Source organism: Haliotis asinina, chromosome 12 (genome assembly GCF_037392515.1).
Source record: "Haliotis asinina isolate JCU_RB_2024 chromosome 12, JCU_Hal_asi_v2, whole genome shotgun sequence".
Taxonomy (NCBI): Eukaryota; Metazoa; Mollusca; class Gastropoda; order Lepetellida; family Haliotidae; genus Haliotis; species Haliotis asinina.
Genome location: NC_090291.1, coordinates 50,315,561 through 50,335,035, shown reverse-complemented (window position 1 = coordinate 50,335,035; position 19,475 = coordinate 50,315,561). Strand labels below are relative to the sequence as shown.

General features: G+C 39.9%; 1 protein-coding gene across 2 annotated transcripts in view; it reads left to right on the top strand.

The window, feature by feature from the left end:
* The window catches only part of LOC137258069 (hemicentin-1-like), a 48,774-nt gene that overhangs the window by 7,420 nt on the left and 21,879 nt on the right, over positions 1-19,475 (top strand). The window contains exon 1 of one of the 2 annotated variants that reach the window (XM_067795621.1): positions 12,179-12,670. The exons of the other annotated variant lie outside the window; for it this stretch is intronic. Within the exon in view, the coding sequence (XP_067651722.1) occupies positions 12,418-12,670 (253 nt within the window). The 5' untranslated portion in view covers positions 12,179-12,417. Of the gene's footprint in view, positions 1-12,178; positions 12,671-19,475 lie in introns of those variants that run through there. 2 annotated transcript variants of the gene reach the window in all.

Below are 19,475 nucleotides of genomic sequence, written 5' to 3'. Positions count from 1 at the left end.
AGTGGACGGGGTGGTCGGGCTCACTGCCGTGTCCGGTATACACGTCACCGTATCCCAACCGTATCTCCCCCTTGGTCCACCCTTCATTATTTCCATACGGACTGACTATTGCCGAGTACGTCAATAAACAGAATATACGACAGGAAATGTGTATTGGATCAGAGATACACTGATAAGCAGTTGTCACGGAAGTCAAACGCGCAAAAGCTTCATTTCTAATATTTCTACACAGCATTGTTGAAATGCAGACCAATTAAGGTGTGTATAATAGACCATGATATAATAGGCCACTGTCGGGTGTTGGCCTTTCAACTGTGCACACGTCTCTTTCACACTTCTATGCTTTAGAGTAAACAGTAACCCGGCGTCCATCTGAAGGAAGCGAAGATGCGTAATACGAAGCCTCACTAGTGGGTACCATGGAAACACGTGACAACATTTCATTATTCGTCCTCCATTCGGCATTATCAAATTTATGTTTTGATCTCTGGATTATTCATCAAAATGCGAATTCATCTGAAAACGAAGGCATTAATACAAATCATAAATTAAAAAAAAGTAAAAGAAAATGAATATTCGCATTCTTATTTAAAGAACAAGAAGCCTCTATTATCTGCCTAAACAGAATCATTTACAGATGCAGATCAAGAACTATCAGACAGTTTGGCCTGACGGATTGGACTGGATGGCATTTGGGTATATTGGACATTATGCGCACAGGTGGAGGTTGTATTGTCCCTGACCTTTTAGATGTCAACAGGTAGCTTACCTGAGCGTATAAATTACAGGTAAAAAATTTGAAATATCAGGTCACTCAGTTCAAATTAGTCTACGTATCTGGGTATGTGGACTTGTAGCCATGTGAACTGTCGGAATGTTTGACAGGCCTCAGGAATGACAAGGACTGTTTTGCCACCTGCAGGTAAACTAGGCGATTGATGTATATCCATCAGGTATTGTGATGTGAGGGATGCTGCACTGTGTCCATTCACTAACTGATAGTCTGTTGACGTTTTAATATCTGGACAACACTATCTGATCATACACGCCCACCTCATCTTTTGAGGGCTGGTAGGGTAGCTTGATGGTTTATGCGTCACGCCGAAGATTTGTGAAGTGAATGAGTTTTTTAAGCAACGTTTAGCAATATTCCAGCAATATCATGGCGGATGGCACCAGAAATGGGCTTCACATATTGTACCCATGTGGGCATCCGAACACGGGACTTCGGCGTGACGAGCGAACCACGTGGCTACCCCACCGCCCTAATGAGTGAAGATCATTCATGGCGTCATCTGCCGTGATATTGTTTGTGTATTACTAAAGGCGGCATAAATATATTGGCTCACTCACCTCATCTAATCAAGAGTTTTCAATACCTCGCTATAAAATATACCACAACAATGACAAAATCAATGTGAAAACGTTTGAAGACTGAGTCTATTTTGAATATATAAGTCGATATCAAATCGGTGACAAAAATCTCCCAAAGTGTTTCGAACACCGACTGTTTCTGAATACGTAAGTGTATTACACCGTATCAATGGTACAAGTCACAAGAAGAGTTCAGCAGATCGAGTTTGTTTTGAATATATTAGTGCTAATACACCACATCCATGACAAATGTACTACCCGTCAAAAATTTAGACTCATTTAAAGCACTCAGAATATAGCATAGAGTATGAATTGTTCCACTAACCTGACGGAACAAACTGAAAACGTTATGCAGATAGGTTGCACGTGAATCGAATAGCTGTAAAACATGTGCAAAATTCATGCATGTGAACAACTGCGTTTTGTGTAAAGGTGTATTAAGAATTCGCAATTGTCACTGAATTGCCTCATTTATTGAACTCGTGACAATACCCTTTTCGTTTTACAATAGATCAGTTCATGTGTAAACAGTGTCTTTAAACAGTATTGAATATTTTGCAAAATCTAGTTTAGAACAGCTGACTGAAGTAAGTGACTGCATTTACACGAGTTAGTCTAAACTTTTGATGGGTGGTACTCAATGAGTTCAGAATAATAATGACTACTTATAAGCGAACGTTTACACTCTCTGGTGCATGCTGAAAGTGTTAAATACACTAACGTCATTTCATGACCGCGTCCCAGGACAATCACGGATGTTTTTAATATTCAGTGGCAATAACTCTATTAATGCAACAACCTGTTGGCTGTCTACGTTATTAATGTTATTAATTATGTAAATTTCATATTTTTAAATACAATACTTGAATCATACTGCTTGTGTCATAAGAGTCTTGTATAAATACATTGAATCTCGCATAACATACCCTCCTGTTTCCACAACCATTTGATACACGCTTACCAACCATCATCGAAACGACTCCGTTGTTCGAGCCGACGAGCGGATCCTGGCATGACAAGGGGATACCACTCTTTAAAATTTCTGGTGAAAACGTACATATCTGATACAATTTCACGAGGTTAGTGAAGCGTTTGAAGGGCGTTTTCTGGGTCGCTACTATGGGACTTGTAATGCGGTTCAGGTCATTTACGAGGGCGTTTGTGAAAGATTTATGCCACAATATATGCTGTATTCAATATGCTTGATCCCTGATGACTGTGATGCTGTGCTATTTGATAGATTCCTGGTGTTTTGGGAATCGGGGAGTTTCTTTATTCACTTCCCTAGTGTGGTAATCTACCTTGAGTTGTTGGCTACCTTTATACACAGTGTTGTCTTTTGCACTTAAAATGTTTAAATGTTTATATCTGTGACAAACGATCTGTTGTACTGTCCTTCCTCGAATTTTTTTAACAATTTGACTTTATTCATTATTAACCTACAACTTGATGTAGTCACGACGTGAGTGAAATACTGCCAATGTGATCTTACTTTTTTAACTCACTAAGTAATTCTGTAGCCAACGGCAGTGACAAACATGATGTTACTTGTAAAGTGGCACACCACCTGCCCAATCACTTGTCCTCGCTGACCATATACTACTGGCACACTCTATCAACAATACATGTAACATATTAAATCATAGCTCAGTCGAACAGTAATATAGATACCACACACTATATGGACATACAGAAAGGGCAAGGAAAGTACACATTGGGTTGACTGGGTGCCGTCGTAATTTATTCACATACCAGTCTATTCACGTGTCTCTCGTCAGAGGTAAACCTTCAATACCTAACGTTACAAGGACAATGCACATCTCGTTTGCCGGTTAAATAAGAGTCTCTGTCCAAGGACATCATCTTCTGTGAGCCCGTGATAGAGGCAGTATCCTCTGCCCTTTCCCGCCGCAGACGACAGATCCCTGGCCTAACACACGACACTCTCTATATCAGGTACCGGTGTGTTTATGAGGAGTTTGCACCTGTATGGATTCCAATCACGTAGCTCGATTTTAACGAATTCGGCGACAATGCTCGTTGATGATCACAAATGGATTCTGTGGAGGTCACGCAAGCGATGCTCGGGTCACTCTTGTTTGCACTGTGACACGGACCAGACAACATGGATAAGCTCAAAATACACTGACTGGGAATTGAATCTGTTTGAGGTCAACACTAGACTGTCTCTTGTATTGCGGTGTGAAAATTATACTACGTAATAGGGTATTGACACCGAATCCTGACTGTAACTGTCCAGACTGAAACGTATGACGTTTACAAGTTTAAATAGTCATAATCCAACTGTCACTGTACAGTTAAAGTAACTGTTTATGATGGCAGCATCTGAGCTTGTATAGAGTAGTAAAGCCTGTATAAAGATAGATAGATAGATAGATAGACAGACAGACAGACAGACAGACAGACAGACAGACAGACAGACAGACAGATAGATAGATAGATAGATAGATAGATAGATAGATCAAGAATCAAGAATGACATTCTGAACATCCTTGAGTGTTATTCCTTGAGCACAACAATCCAGACAAAGAGATGACAATATTGAGAGCTGAAAAATATTCCACCATCACTTTACGTTGAACATGAATGGTACGTTGAATAAGGGGAGCACCTTGTCTATCACCATCTACTGCCGTCCAAAATCCAGGTTGATGTCCACAACCTTCGTTACTCCAACATAAAGTCTGTGACTCTACTGGGATTTACGCCACTATGTATTGACGTTTTACAGATTAGAATAAACATTTGCGACAAGATGTGTGATGCTGGAACTGCCTGACTGGTAGGGAAACTTTCCACCAAAGTGCTGTCTTCTGTATTACCCAGTGATATTACTGTGTTCCGACGATCATTGTACTATTCCAATGTCGGCGGACTGAATGGGAGGCACTACACTTTTGAAATGACAATAATGAGGACTGCTACAACATGCCATCTGTATTTCTGCCTAGTGTTCCTCAATCTTGTCGATAGCAGTGCTGTACAGATAACAATCACCACCACTACTACTCACGATCAAGTAATAAAGTAGTAGTAGTAGTAGTAGTAGTAGTAGTAGTAGTAGTAGTAGTAGTAGTGGTAGTAGTAGTGTGGTGCTGATGGTTGTGGTGGTAGTCTCATTGCATTCTATTACGACAAGCGTGGACTCTTGGTTACCATGTCCTTTCGGAATCCTCACAATACCGATTACACACTATAGTGACTAATACTATGACTAATATGTCGATTAACCTAGGGTATGTGTGTGTACAACTCCACACCCATAACAATCAGGATACTGTGAGAGCGGCCTTACAATCGGAATTCAGAAACCATGACACCTTGAGACTTCGGTCCCCAACGCCGACATAATCGTATTAGGAAACAGCAAACGGGTGGTGCTGGATATAAACAGGTGCATTCCCATTTTCTAGCTGATATGTTTCCAAGTCAAGAGGCGACTTGAGGGATCAGCCCCAATGATCTTTTAAATGGGCGTTCGCGTATCTCGAGAGCCAAAGATGTCGCAACATATTTCAGTGAACTTTGTTTAAAACGATTACGTTTATAACGAACAAATGGATATGGCGAACGGTTCTGGTTTTCTTGTCTCTTCCTAATGCTGTATAATTTAGTCGAAATGTATATATGACCTTCGGTTGTCACTAACTAAAATTTGTCGCTCTTTTTAAGTGCGTATCTTAACAGTATGTAATCGAATTGCTGTCTGGTCCATGCTTTAGTATAGGGGGTTCACTCCCAAGCATCAGACATTCCAATTGTCAGACGGCTCAATCATTAGACAAATCAGTCAAGTGTGACCAGTGTAACTGCCTGGCCTTACCTACTAATTAATGAAATGCTCCAAACTCAGGGCTGGGTGAGGAGGCTGATCCCAGCAACTCAAGTTTGTTAACTGAAACAGATTAAACTCTTATATTTTTGTTGTTGCTGCCGCTGCTTTTGATCAGTATGTGGAGAGGCATGTGGTTTTGTAGTAGTTTGTTCAACTGTATGGAATACAGGAAGTATGTAGAATGCAGTAAACACTATTACATAAGCTTTAACTGTTTTGCATATACTTGAGTAAGTGGTTTAAAGTTCTCCACAACTCAAGTTGAATCTCACATGTGATATACAACATGATCTCTAAAATCAGTACGGTATCGCTGCTACAGCTGGCATACGCAGAGTGGAATTTATTCAGTCTCAGAGAGGAACCCAGCAAGTATTTCTTGATGGGTTCACATACTCCAAGAATAAGACCAGAGGCCAGACCACACACTGGAGATGTATCGTCAACAAAGTTCCACTGTTGGAGACTTCCTGAGAGATTTCTTAGACCACTGCCACCCACCAAGAGATCCGACTTCAGTCAAATTTGTCAGAAACTTGCGGAAACGGGTCAGAAGAAGCTACACCTGTCCAGGCGATCTACAATGCCGACGTTGGTCTCCAGGCTCCCGCATCTGCCTTCCTTCCCCAGTTTGAAGATTTCCCTCTACCGACAAGTACAGAGATGGATTCAAAGAGCGGCCGGACGTCCCCTACTTCCTCTTCTTGATGTGCAGGATGCCTGGTTGGAGACGATGGACGCAACACTGAAGTAGCACGGTAGCACCTGGGGTAGCCCAGTGGTTAAAGAGTTCGCTATTTACGCCAAAGATCCTGTTTCTATTCTCCTTATGGCTAAAATGTGTAAAGTCCATTCCTGGTGTCCTCCTTTTTTATATTGCTGGAATATTGCTAAAAGCGACGTAAAACTAAACTCACTCACTTATTGAGAGGGTTGAGAGGGTTCCTGTGTGATAGGTCGAAGCTCTGTGATAGCTCTTTAGAACAGGGGGCATGTAACCGTCATATAGCACGAACGCTATTACTTAACTACAAACAAACCAGACAACCATAAGCCGAAAAGATATAACTGGATTACGTAAATAGTTTAGAACTGCTCTTCATATTTTTTCCGTGACTGTCTATGTGAAAATATCCGTATACTTCGTCTGCTGAATATCTTTTGTTAAAACATGGGATTTTTGTTGCCTAAATGTTGCAATCAGTGTTTACTTTCGACCAGCGGATCGCGACAATGACGCGAGCGTGCGTGACACATGTTCAATGTATCCCTACGCCACTGCCAACAAGTCGTCATACAGGTAGCAGCTGTTGACATTATGAATAATAGATATACGCTTACAATGCTGTCTACTTGAATTACTTCGTGATTTCCCACTTTCTTATCCTGTGGAATTATTAGTTGCTCACGCTTGTAAGATTGTCATTGAACACCCCAAGAAAAGTAAACACTTGCTGCTGTATGCAGTATTAGGAATGCATTGTGCGGTATTTCATGGATTATAGTCTCGTCACGATCTACGTGTTTTCTCGCCAAATCACGTCCGTAAATGTGTGTTTAGCATTGGACACAATGCAATCATTTCAGGTTACAAAATTCCGTGTCGCTCGCTTCGCTGTCGCAGGAAGACATGAGCTGGAGACTGGACGTGGAGCTCTTGGTTACAGGCCTTAATATATTCATAATAGTATGAATATTGCGAAGATGCCATCTTGTCGTAACAACACATGATATGAACTTACAACTACTTTATTATTTACAACACGACGTTTCTGTAGCACATGCATATTTAGGATTACAATTTCTAAATAAAGTACATTTGCTGGGTTGAGTCTCATCCGGGATTCGAACCCACACCGGCCGAGTGGTTTGATCGCCAGCACAAAGTCAACCGCCCAACTCGCGAGGTCGCGGTGGCTGATAGCAGATTAAGTGATATGTTTTGCAAGAGAAGTACAATTTTCAAAGAGATTAAATGTTATGTTTATGCAACAGATTGGTAATCAGATATCATAGATTGGTATGTACAAGGGCTTATACAACGAAAAGGATATTTTGTTTTTAAAAAGTCCCAGTAGGGTATTGATGGTGGTCCCAGAGCTACAATAGTAACCAGAAAAGGCAAAATATTATTTATCTACTCTACTATAAATGAAATTATTTTGAGTGCCTCCATTTCCTAAACTGTTCTCGAAGCATCTTTCTATAAATGTGCAACGTTTCATGCTTTTATCATTAAAAGAACTTTTATCTGCTTAGCCGCTCCACTATATGCCTTCATTGGATATGTACATTGATTGGCAGCCACTTGTGAAAATGTTGAAAACCCATGCCACACACGTTGTTTTGTTACTTTCCAACATATCCGCGTCTCATCAAGCATAAGATGCCTTCTCAAATCTCACAGGGCGTCATATATTTATCCATAACATCATGGCCCAAAATGACCGAAAATAATATGGAGAGAGACTACACGATTTGATGTGAATATTATCTAATTCTGTCACAGTAGATCCAAGTTGTACCTGGTCTTTCCGTTTCCGTAAAAAGCGACTAACGGTATTTTGTCGTCAGATTTGCTGGTTGATAATTGCCATGATCTCCAATTCCGTTCCATGGTGTCGGTCATTGAATTACTGAAGGCCAGTTCAAACCAGATTTTCAATGCTTGTCTGTCTCACAACATTGATCCTTAAACTGTATTAGTGTTCCTGCGTAGCCCTCTCTGTATTGTATGAGACAAAATATTATGATTTCAATTTCTTCTATGTTGTTGTCTCAACGTTTCTGGGCTATTCCTTGCCCCTTCGTCAGGTGAATACTAATTGGTTATATACACTAGTAATCTACATGAAGGCGGAGTGGTGACTGTAAGTATGTTTTTATAAAACAAACCCCCAGCAGATTAAAGAGAATGAAATATACAACAGCATATATGGTATTGTTACAACGGATTAAGTGGATGAGCGATAGAAGCCAGTGAGTGATAGTCTTTTATATACAAAAGCTGGGATAACATACAAGAGGTAGGAATGAATATGTTACAGAGGATTTAGAGGTTCTTGGCATTGGGTAGGTAAACCCCTTGATATTTTTCATCTCTGTTGCTAATCTTTTGATGCCGATAGACTCTGAAATCTTAAGTCGTGGCCAGCCATGGATGTTCGACGCTATTGTTGCTTGCCAGTCAATGTGTAATGAATTGTTCAAAATGTGTTCAGAAAGAACTGACTTTAAACCTGATTTCTGTACCGATGTTTTGTGTTCTTTAGGCCTAATGTCTATGGGGCGGGATGTCTCTCCTACATAGCTGCTGCCACAGACACACATTAGCTTGTAGATGCAACCCCTGGCTTTGTGAGTGGTGTTGTTTGATGCATATCTGCCATTGCCTTCAGAATGGTCTGTAGTGTTTTGTCAGAGCTGAAGGTCACATCTATACCGGTGGTTGTCTTGAGCAGTCGATGATGTGGTGGCTGATCTGACCTTTGTAGGGAATGAGGATGAAGACTTTTATGGATGGACAGCTTCTTTCTTGAAGATGATGCGACGTTTCGGTGTAGATTGTAACACCGTTATCAAGCAAAGGATGCAAAACATTTGCCCATATCTTCACCATATCAACTTCTAAAATGCCACTTATAGAAGCTTGGTGGGGAATGTTTATCCTAATCAAGCATAAGATGGCCCTATGCTACTCTGTTTTGTAGACCCGTGAAGGTCCCGGGGTAGAATAGGCCTTCAGCAACCCATGCTTGCCATAAAAGGCGACTCAGCTTGTCGTAAGAGACGACTAACGGGATCGGGTGGTCAGACTCGCTGACTTGGTTGACACATGTCATCGGTTCCCAATTACGCAGATCGATGCTCATGTTGTTGATCACTGGGTTGTCTGGTCTAGACTCGATTATTTACAGACCGCCGCCATATAGCTGGAATATTGCTGAGTGCGGCGTAAAACTAAAACTCACTAACTCACTCTATTTTGTACCACCATTGCAATGCCTGGCTGGTGACTTCTAACCTTATTGCTAATTTCTCATCATTTGTTCCTTGGTACGTTTCACACATTGTCAGACAATATATGTTTAATCCAATAATGTTTATGCATTAAATATCTAAGCCTTAATGTCTGTTACTCGCTGATTCCCAAGATGAAACTATGCGTTGACGGTAGCATTGAGTATGTAAAAGAACTGTAAGATCTCACCTATAAACGTACTATATACTGAACAGCAAAAGAGAAGCAATTTTCGAAAAAAGGGGAAACCTCATAAAAAATGCGTCCATGTTTATATCTTGTATATAAAAACTTGAAAATAAGAGTTGCGTTTCTTTTTCTCTTCAGTATACATGCGTCAGAAACGGATAGAGAACAACCGTGTCTGTGACGAGAACAGTCACCCTGCAGGTGCTTGGCAACGAATGTTTGATACATTTCAAATATAATCCAATGACTAATGAATACTTACGTCTGTCAATATTCGTTTGGCGATACCAAATTCACAGTTACCCATAATAAATTGCGTGTGTTAATATGGACGATTGTTCGATTTTGTGAATAGTTAAAGCTGTCGAATCGTTATTCTGATGACAAATGACATGCATATGGATACTACACGTGACAAGTGACAATTTAATTTTGTAAGGCTGTCACATAGCCAAATTCATATTTGGAGTACAAAGATATTGTGGACGGAGGTACAAGATAAGATCATTTTATAGTACTGTGAAAAATCTACATTTTTATCTTGGTAATGACAAGTGGTAAGTGATGGCGGCCACGTGGCGACATTTGGAGTGCAAAGATAATGTGCACAGAGGTACAAGATAAGCTCATGTTATAGTACTGTGGAAAATCTATGTTTCATCTTGGTAGATTTCATTTTCGGATAAATACTTATGGATAGTATATGTTTCTGACTAGTTCATGATAACGTTTGATAATACTTGACAAGTGATGGTTGTACGTGATATCAAGATGGAATAATCTTCCAAGGACTTTCTGCATAATAAGGACAAATAAGTAGAGAACGATACTCATCTTCAACTGACTGTGGCTGACACTTGGAACAGACGAATGCATTTATATCAACATTCTTATTAAAATTTGTTTAAATATATATGTGAATAACAGCGAAACATAGTGTAAGCAAGTGAATATATGTACATTTCTTTGGTCAACAAAGAATTAAACTCCATATGCACTGAGGTAATAGGAATTATTAATTTTATAATGTCAACCCTGAACCTTGAAATATTTACATCGTTGAAATTGTTGAATAAATATGTCCACAGTCCTGGGAGACCCAGACATATAGAAAACCAGTGTAAAATAGCAATAATGTAACCTTTGACACTCAGTTTACTTTTCCGCTATCATCACAGATTGTGAACACGTGACAGCATGCCCTAGGGTATCTACAGGGTTCCAAACATATCAACAGACACATGTTCTGGATACAGCCAGAAATATATCTGACACACAGTGGCTATCTGCCTGTCTCACCAAGGATGACATTTGACTGCTCTATTGACACCTATACATCTCTTACAAACATTTCCATGTGCAATTTCTATGACAGACAGACAGACAGATTTGTTCAGTAATGTGGGAATAACGGCCTATATTGCAATTGACAGATACAATATTAATGTTTTGCAATACCAAGTATTGTTATCTTGTATAATGTTTAAGAATAGAGCGACTGGTTTAATAACATCTTAGAGTTCAATGCATTTATCATGCTTTGTTCACATTGAGGTATGCCATTCAGCTGTTGCAAGTACTTTTGCCGAATTTTAGTATTTTTATACTCATGCTATTCATCTTCTATCGCTCCAAAATTTCAACTAAAACAGAGACAACTAATTATACTATTGTCTTTATTTCCCCTAAGTAACAATTTTGAAAATAAGTCTATGTATTGTAAATTTACGAACTACTCTTAGAAAAGACTTATCATTCAGTTGTACAAAGTAAACATTCAGGATCCACAACTGCTTTCAGGTTACTGTAGTTCATTATACAGAGCGAGGTACAAATAAGATCACGACAAGTTTTATTATACATGTCATGTAATCTTCCTCTAAACTTTCCTATTACACCCCTTTCTATTTCCTTCAATAACCACGAGGCCCTAGATTTGAGACCCATACAACAACACTGGAACACTTTTGAATGAATGATTATTGTTACACTATTAAACTAAATAGCTGGATATGTTTTTCAAAAAGTGCAGTTCTGGGAAAAAGACTTTGGTAACTGATAGATAGTCAACATGTCTCTGTGAAATAACCTGTAGATATTCTGCGTGTCTCTGTGGTAAACTGTAGCTATTCTGTCTGATCTGTAATATAAACTGTAGTGTGTGCCTCTGTAATATAAACACCAGGTATTCTGTATGCCTCTGTGATATAAACTGTAGTGTGTGCCTCTGTAATATAAACACCAGATATTCTGTATGCCTCTGTAATATTAACTGTAGTGTGTGCCTCTGTAATATAAACACCAGATATTCTGTATGCCTCTGTGATATAAACTACAGATATTCTGTGTGTCTCTATAGTCAACTGTAGTTGTTCGGTGTGCCTCGATAGTTAACTGTAGAGTGTCTCTGTGTTCTGTGCATATTCTGCGTGCCGTAGGAAACTGTAGACAATGTGTTTGCCTATATAGCTAGCTAACTGTAGATATTCTGTGTGCCTCTATAATAAACTCTAGAAATGCTGTGTGCCTCCATAGTCTTCTGAAGATGTTATTTGTGTCTGTGCAGTGACCTTTACGTCATCGGTACGTATTCTGTATGCATCCACAGTCAGCTAAACACACTCTGTATGCCACCTTTACACATATCCAGGTCTGTATGTTCAGATGACTGTTGACAACACTACAGGGACATATGCAGTATTTAATCTCCGTTGTAGCAGTTCTACTGCAAACACAGCAGTATTTGCAAGGCTGTAGAGAACCCCAATTTTTCAATAGCCCTGGATCAAACTAATTGTCATCTGAAGACGTTGCGGGCAAACAGAAGCCAATGCAACATTTCTATACAGCATCCGAGCCACCCTGCCATTTCTCATCACACTCCGAGTCAGTGGGTACAATGTTTTGGGACACTATAGAGCTCGAGCTTAAAAGAAGGTGAAACTAGTTACAGGGCGCAGTCGATGCGGGACTAGAGATGCGGACCGGACCACTCTTTTGCGGCGTACTATGTGCCTGTGTACATCTCGTCCTCGGCAGGACTTTACGTGCACAGCAGCAACAAAGTCAGGCCAATCATAAGCGACAACTCGATTTAACTGGACGGAGTTTATATTATCCGAGCTGGTATCAGTTACTCTTTCCTGATCTCCGTTTTCAGTCCTGTGAATTCGTCCAATCACAGGTCTCTGTTTCATGGCGGTTCCAAGAAAGATTCATGTTAAACAGCGGTAAGTTGTGTTTTATTTTGACCGTTCGTGTTAATGACTACTCTTAAGGTGAAAAGCGTTTAATGGTGTTGGAAATTTTGTTATGATACAAAATCTATTTTTAAAGAATCATTAATAAGAAGATTAATTTACGTTACACTTGTACAAATGAAAACCTGATGTCACTTATGTCGGATTATTTGCCGCTTATCTGGCGTTAACGTTACATAACGCAAAACTAGAAGAACAACGTAAAGTACAATTTATGAAAACAGCTTTCCATAATGAGAAGTATATCTGCACGTGTGTGTCATGTGGAAGTGCACGTGTCCCTCTGAAATAGTTTGGGATGGCTTCAAAAACATCAGTATACATGTACCCGTAAAGATCTGTATTGAAGCTGGTCTTTAGCAACCCAAGCTTGTCATAAGAGGCGACTAAATAGAAGGATCGTGTGTTCAGACTCACTGGTTTAGTTGAAGTATGTCATGGCATTCAAATTTGGTAGATCGATACTCAATTCAGTCACTGGGTTATCATAAACGCATGTTTACGTATGCTGATTATATGCTGAAAGAAAACATAAGGGATCGCATGAAAGCACATGTATTCCCTTATTTTTTCCGGTTTCTTCTCAAGCCTTGCGATGAAAAGCTTGTGAAGAAACCTAGGAAAATGAAGGTACACGTGTCCTTTCATGTAATACCTTAGTTCTTTCCATCAGTATATCTTGACTATTTCGGGGCTTGACATTAAACAAATATACAAACACTGGAACTGAACAGAGTGACTGATATTTTATAACTCAATATTGAACAGTATTTCAGAAATATCAGGAATTATGGTCTTGAAATGCAAACTCCTACAGGTATACAGGTTTTGGAAACAAGTAGGGGTACTTAATTTTATAGAAATTCTTTAAAATACAATGGAAGCTGTCATAACCGGCATCTGTCCAATCCGGCAAGTTGTCAACACTGGCATATATTCCCAGTCCCATCCGTGGCTTGTGCATGTATCATCAACTCCATAATCCGACACATTGTCTAAACCGGATTATTCCTTCAGTCCCAGTGAGGGTCGGTTTAGACAGCTTTCACTGTAATAGGGAGATATATAGGAGTCATTCAATGTTAATGTGATAATAATGAATGTTTTTAGAGTAAGCTAGATTCCCATCTGTACTTCCTTGTGGCCACAGCTGTCTGTACAGTAATCGCTCTGAAACGATGACTGGTGAATGCCGTGAAATTTGCATTTGTGCGATTTTCATTTTTAAAACAATAAAGAGACGACTAGAAACAAACATTGATAACATGATTGTCATAATAAATGGTCTACGGTGATGTATCGCCCTTCGTAAAACCTACAATGTTAAGAATGACACCCCATACACATGCATGAGGTTACTGCGTTGTGCACGTGCAGCCAATGCGTTGTGTTTGGGGGTGTTGATGAACAGGAGTTGTTGTGCGTGCATAAAATGTCTGTCTTAGAAAAGTTTGTTAAGTTGTTAACAGTTTGTTTGCTGTGCATCTTATCCACATTCGAAGTTCAAGGCCCCCTGCGTTTTTGAGGGTATTTAATACTCCGAGTGAAATTGGGATTCGAACCCGGGATCAGCAGGTCGACATATGAGTACAGTAGCCTCAAACCAACGTGTTTGTTAGAAACAAGGGGATGCAACCATCACAATACGATTGTTATTTTTTCCAGGATTGTGTCAGTTCTGTTTGCACAGACGATGTTGTTTGTCACAATACATGTCTTAACATCAAACGCTTGAACAAATTGAACAATTGAACAAATAGCTTTGATATCTGTTTCCAGTGTCAGATATGTTGCGATGTAGAGGACAAGTAAACGGGAGGATTGTCGAGGAATGTGTAGTTATTGAAAAGACACCTGCTTAGTATTCATTGTTCATCACAGTCCCGTAAATCCGTTAAGAATTCTCTACTCAAGGCTCTGTAACCAAACACCTGGTGTTTATTGTACTAACTATGATATGTGACTGGAATTTGTTGATATACCTGCTACCTCGTAGAATCTACCTTTGATACAAAATACTGTCAATGTTCAAAATCCGGTCTCTTTGGTTTGAAAAACAATTACATTTCTATTTTAGTAATGGAGCGAAGTGTTACTTTTACTACGATGAGATCCCCAAAATATTTGTTATCGATAATGTTTCACATGGTATTGAACAACCCTCGATGTAATCAAATGCTTAACTGTAAACAGTCGTCAACAATATTCTATGCACATTTGTACGGGATTCACCTTGAATAGCTGGACTGGTGCGGCCTAAAGCAATATTCAATCATTTTAAGAGACGAAGATCACAATTATTTTATGTGCTTTGATAAAAACTTGATACATATTGCATAAAAACATTATGTATATGAAAATATTTTCTAAATTAAATACACAATGTTCAGTTTTTCCTGGTTCCCATCCTCTATTCAGTCCGATTAATATCTTTGGCTTATCCGACTTAAAGGAGTTCTGTTTGGGTGCAAAGATATCCCACGATTAACGAAACGATTTTGTCCCTTTTATTTTGCATGTCTGAACTACCTTCCTGAGGTTTTCCTTCCCCTGCAAGTTGACGACCGGAAGATAACCATAGTATGGTTGCGTTAAACACCATCTCACCCCTCAGTACCAGCACGTATATGTACGTACCTAGATATGTCAGTCGTACAGATAAAATAGATTTCAGATCTGGTACCTAGTCTACATCTAAACGTTGTATTTAACAGAAAGTTAGGTTACCATTCAGTGAAGTTAAGATTGTGTTTGCTAGATCTACAAGATAATATTTGACTTAGAACACAAATATTTCTTTAGGGACAACAATCAAATTAGCTGAAGCTGTCATTTCGCTTACGTCTAGTCTGCCGTTAGCGCCGTTATATTAATTAATTAACGTTTACACAACGCTAATATTAATATCTCAACACGCGGCGTTGAGACAAAGATAGTGACCTTCATATCTTTCGGGTCAAGGTCCCCACAGCAATTGCATAATTTCTCGTACTTGTTTACTGTTTTTTTTTATGTGAAGACACTTGTATCAGGGTGTTAAAACAAAAACACCAACATTGTCATAATCCAGTTGTATGCTAACAATTATCAATTATCAATTATCAATTACTTCCACTGTCCACAAAGTTTCGAATATCGAAGTGAGATTAATGACAGCTGTGGTAATTTAATGGACTTTCTTCAGGCTCACAGTTGATAGGGATGTCCTAAAATCCCCAGTGTCTAACCTCCCATTAATGTACAAGGTAAGTAGTGCCACCCTCTCCCTTGCATGTCATGTACAGATTCAATTTTCAATCCCCTTTACATATTTCTAAGCATATTATTTTTAATTCCACCCACACCCCACATCCCACACACCCCAAGCCATAAATTATGAACGGTGTCTCATACTGAAGCATAAGACAGGCTCAGCTGATGTGGAACTATGTACCATACAGCGGTCTCTTTATATCAGCACTGCTCTTAAGGAACATGTATTTCTTGGTGTTCATGCTCAAATCCCCATAAACAGAGACAAGTAGGAATCCGGTTCACTACATCCGGGTTCTGTGTAGATGCATGAATGGTTTACAAGATAACATTATCAGCACGGTGCAACGTGACGAGTGGTCACGTTTGAATGTCACGAACATCATAAAAGTTCTTCCTCCTATCTTCATCCGTTCTATAACCCATTATTGTCTATACTGATAAGGGTAGTTCCACCCATGCCACCTACATATGTCAGAGTACCCCTAGTGTGAGACACGCTTCGAGTACTGATTCACTGTCCCGCTTTACTGGCTTCAATGGCGTTATTATTGTGGCAAATGTGAAGGGCTTCGCCTCAATATGTAGGCGTTTTGTTATTTTGTCATATATTTATTTCCACGTTTGCATTAAGGGCGTAATGATGTAGTCTTTTCACGCGGAATGGTGTGCGCCTGAAAGATGCAACGCAATGAAAGCTAATTTCAAATATGATAGGTAAGTGCTGTAAGTATTGGATGTTGAAAGAAAACATATCTGTGGATGCGAACATCTGGCGAGGCTGTCCGTACATTCATGATGGTGATGCTTCACTGTGACTGAATAAGTTACGCCTAATAATAATAACAATAATGCTTAATCTAGATGTTTGTTTGATATGGAAAAAAAGCCCGGAGTAACGTTATCACTTTGGTGAAACCCATGAGGACGTGATGGTCAAACCTCTAAATTTATATTCAGAATTTTCATCACAGAAATACGGTGCAACTTCACATATGCTCTTTAGAATAATAATAATAATAATCCCCCTAGGCAAAAAATAAAAGTTTGGATTGAAAGAAAGAAAAAATGGAAAAAGAAGAACAAATTCATCAAGCAAAATAGCTTTATAGGAATAAGGAAAAGCATTTCTACTGGTAGCATAAGACAAGTGGTGATGGTGAGCATGATAAACGGCTTCCGATGTATTAAAATGAAAGGTTCCAGAAACAGTCGTGGTTTGTATCCGGCGACTGTAACCTGGAGGCACCATGGGTCAGTGATTATGACCACGCAATACATGAGAAAGTAACTGGACGTTTGTCTTCTACATTTCAGCAGATTTCCCGAAGAATATTATCAAACAGTCCAAATCCAACACAGCTCAGGGGGCCTGATGGCATTCAATACTGGTACTGGAAACTGCTCAGTTGTGTCCAAACGTCGTTACTTCACTGTTTTGATACTCTTGTGGACACAGGTGATGTTCCTCCATGGTTCTGCAAAGGTCGCACAACACTCCTTCCAAAAAAAGGAAACTTGACTGATCCCAAAATCTTCCGCCCTATCTCATGTCTAAACACACAATATAAATTATTCACAGTGTGTGACAAACCTCGTGTCATCTTACTGCTCGTCCAATGACATAATTTACAGAGACGAGAAGGGGCAGGGAAGGGATGTTGGGGGTGCAAGGATCAACTTCTTGTACGTGATTTTGGAAGAGGCTAAAACATACCACTACATTCTCTCTGTGTGCTGTATTGACCATAAAAAAGCAAATGACACTGTTCCTCACGAATGGATTCTCTTCATTGTATTGACCTCCCTGAGCAACTACTTGATTTACTCAAGTCTTTAATGAGCTGCTGCTCAACTCAGCTTGAGATGTATATGCAAGGGCAGGTGCAGACTTCAGAATCTATTCCAACCAGAAGGTGAATATGTCAGGGGGACTTCTTCAGTCCTTTGCTTTTTTGTCTGTCTTTAAATCCTTTGAGTTTTCTGATCAATATGGAGGAGGTTACCATCTCCGGACCTCCTCAGCACAGATCCCCAACACCTCTCATTCATCTCCTCTACATGGATGACATCTAGCTCTTTGCTAAAGAAAAGCCAATTTGAAAGAACAGGTTCTCCCTGTCGAGTCCTTTTCCAGTGATATTGGCATGACACTTGGGCTCTTCATTTGAAAGCTCCAGAATGCCCAGATTCAAGATAAACTTTGGGCCGAGTATAATTCTCGTATGAAGTAAATCTGGAGTTCAGAGCTAAATGCTCGAAACAAAGTCAAAGCCTCCAATACTTTTGTTGTGCCAGTCCTTTTCTATTCCTTTGGAGTAGTTGATTGAGCTAAACAAGACATCCAGAGTCTGGATCGCCTGACCAGAAGGATCACGTCTGATACCAGAGCACACCACGCTCGTTCCTCCCTTAATCGTTCGTATGTGCCAATCATTTCTTGGGGTCGGGGTTTGATTAATGTGGAGGCTCTTCATAATAGAAAGTTATTGAGTACGTTTGCATGTATTAATTTATCGGATGATCCGCTGGTGATGCATATCAAGACTTCCGATGAAAGCAAGGAATTCATCAGTTATTTTAAGCGTGCCAAGGTTGTTGGACACAATCTGAAATTTGAGGCTGATTTTGTTGATGTTGATGTACTGCTGGATGCTACAAAGAAAGGAGTAAACCAAGTAAAGTCCTTCACCAACTCTGCCCAGAGTCGGTCCTTTGTGCAGAAGCTTTCTGAGAAGCCATTGCATTGTGTGTACATGCAATCTGCCAGGAACAGAACAGCAATCCAACCGATTCCTTCGCCTGGATAAAGTCAGCTGGTCTCAGATGTGAAACTGAGGGATTACATTTTGCAGCTCAGGACCAGTCACTTCCCACTCGCAATCGCCAGAATGTGATTCTAAAAGAAAACATTTCCATGAAATGTCGATTTTTCAATGAATGTACAGAGACTACACCTTGTCAGTGGTTGTCCTTTCCTTGGCACAAACAGCATATCTTAAAAGACATGATGGCATGGCTCGCTGCAGTTACTATCGTCTCCGCCATGCCTGTGGTTTGACCCCGAGGTGCATCCATGGTACGACCCTGCACATGTCCAAGACGTCATGGAATATGATGATTTCAAACTTCTCTGGAACAGAACCATATACAGCTTGAGACGAATTCCAGACAACAAACCTGATCTTGTCTTTTTCGATAAAACAATGGAATCTATGTATATCATTTAATTTTCTGTCCCTTTTGACAGCCATGTGATTGGTGATTCAGGACAAGCATGATAAATATGCGGACCTCGCCTTTGAAATGTCTCACTTGCATCCCAAGTACACTGTCGTTTCGTACCTCCTGATCTCTTGGCGCAGATCAGGAGAGTGCCCGGGTTCTCCACCGGGAGCACAGCCCTTCTGACAATTTGGGTAATGCAGAGGCCTGCAGTGTTAGGGAGCCTCCATATTCTCCGGAAGGTTCTTGGTGGGTTCGACTAGGTAGCTCTTTCTGGGGAAAGTCCCATTATTATTCG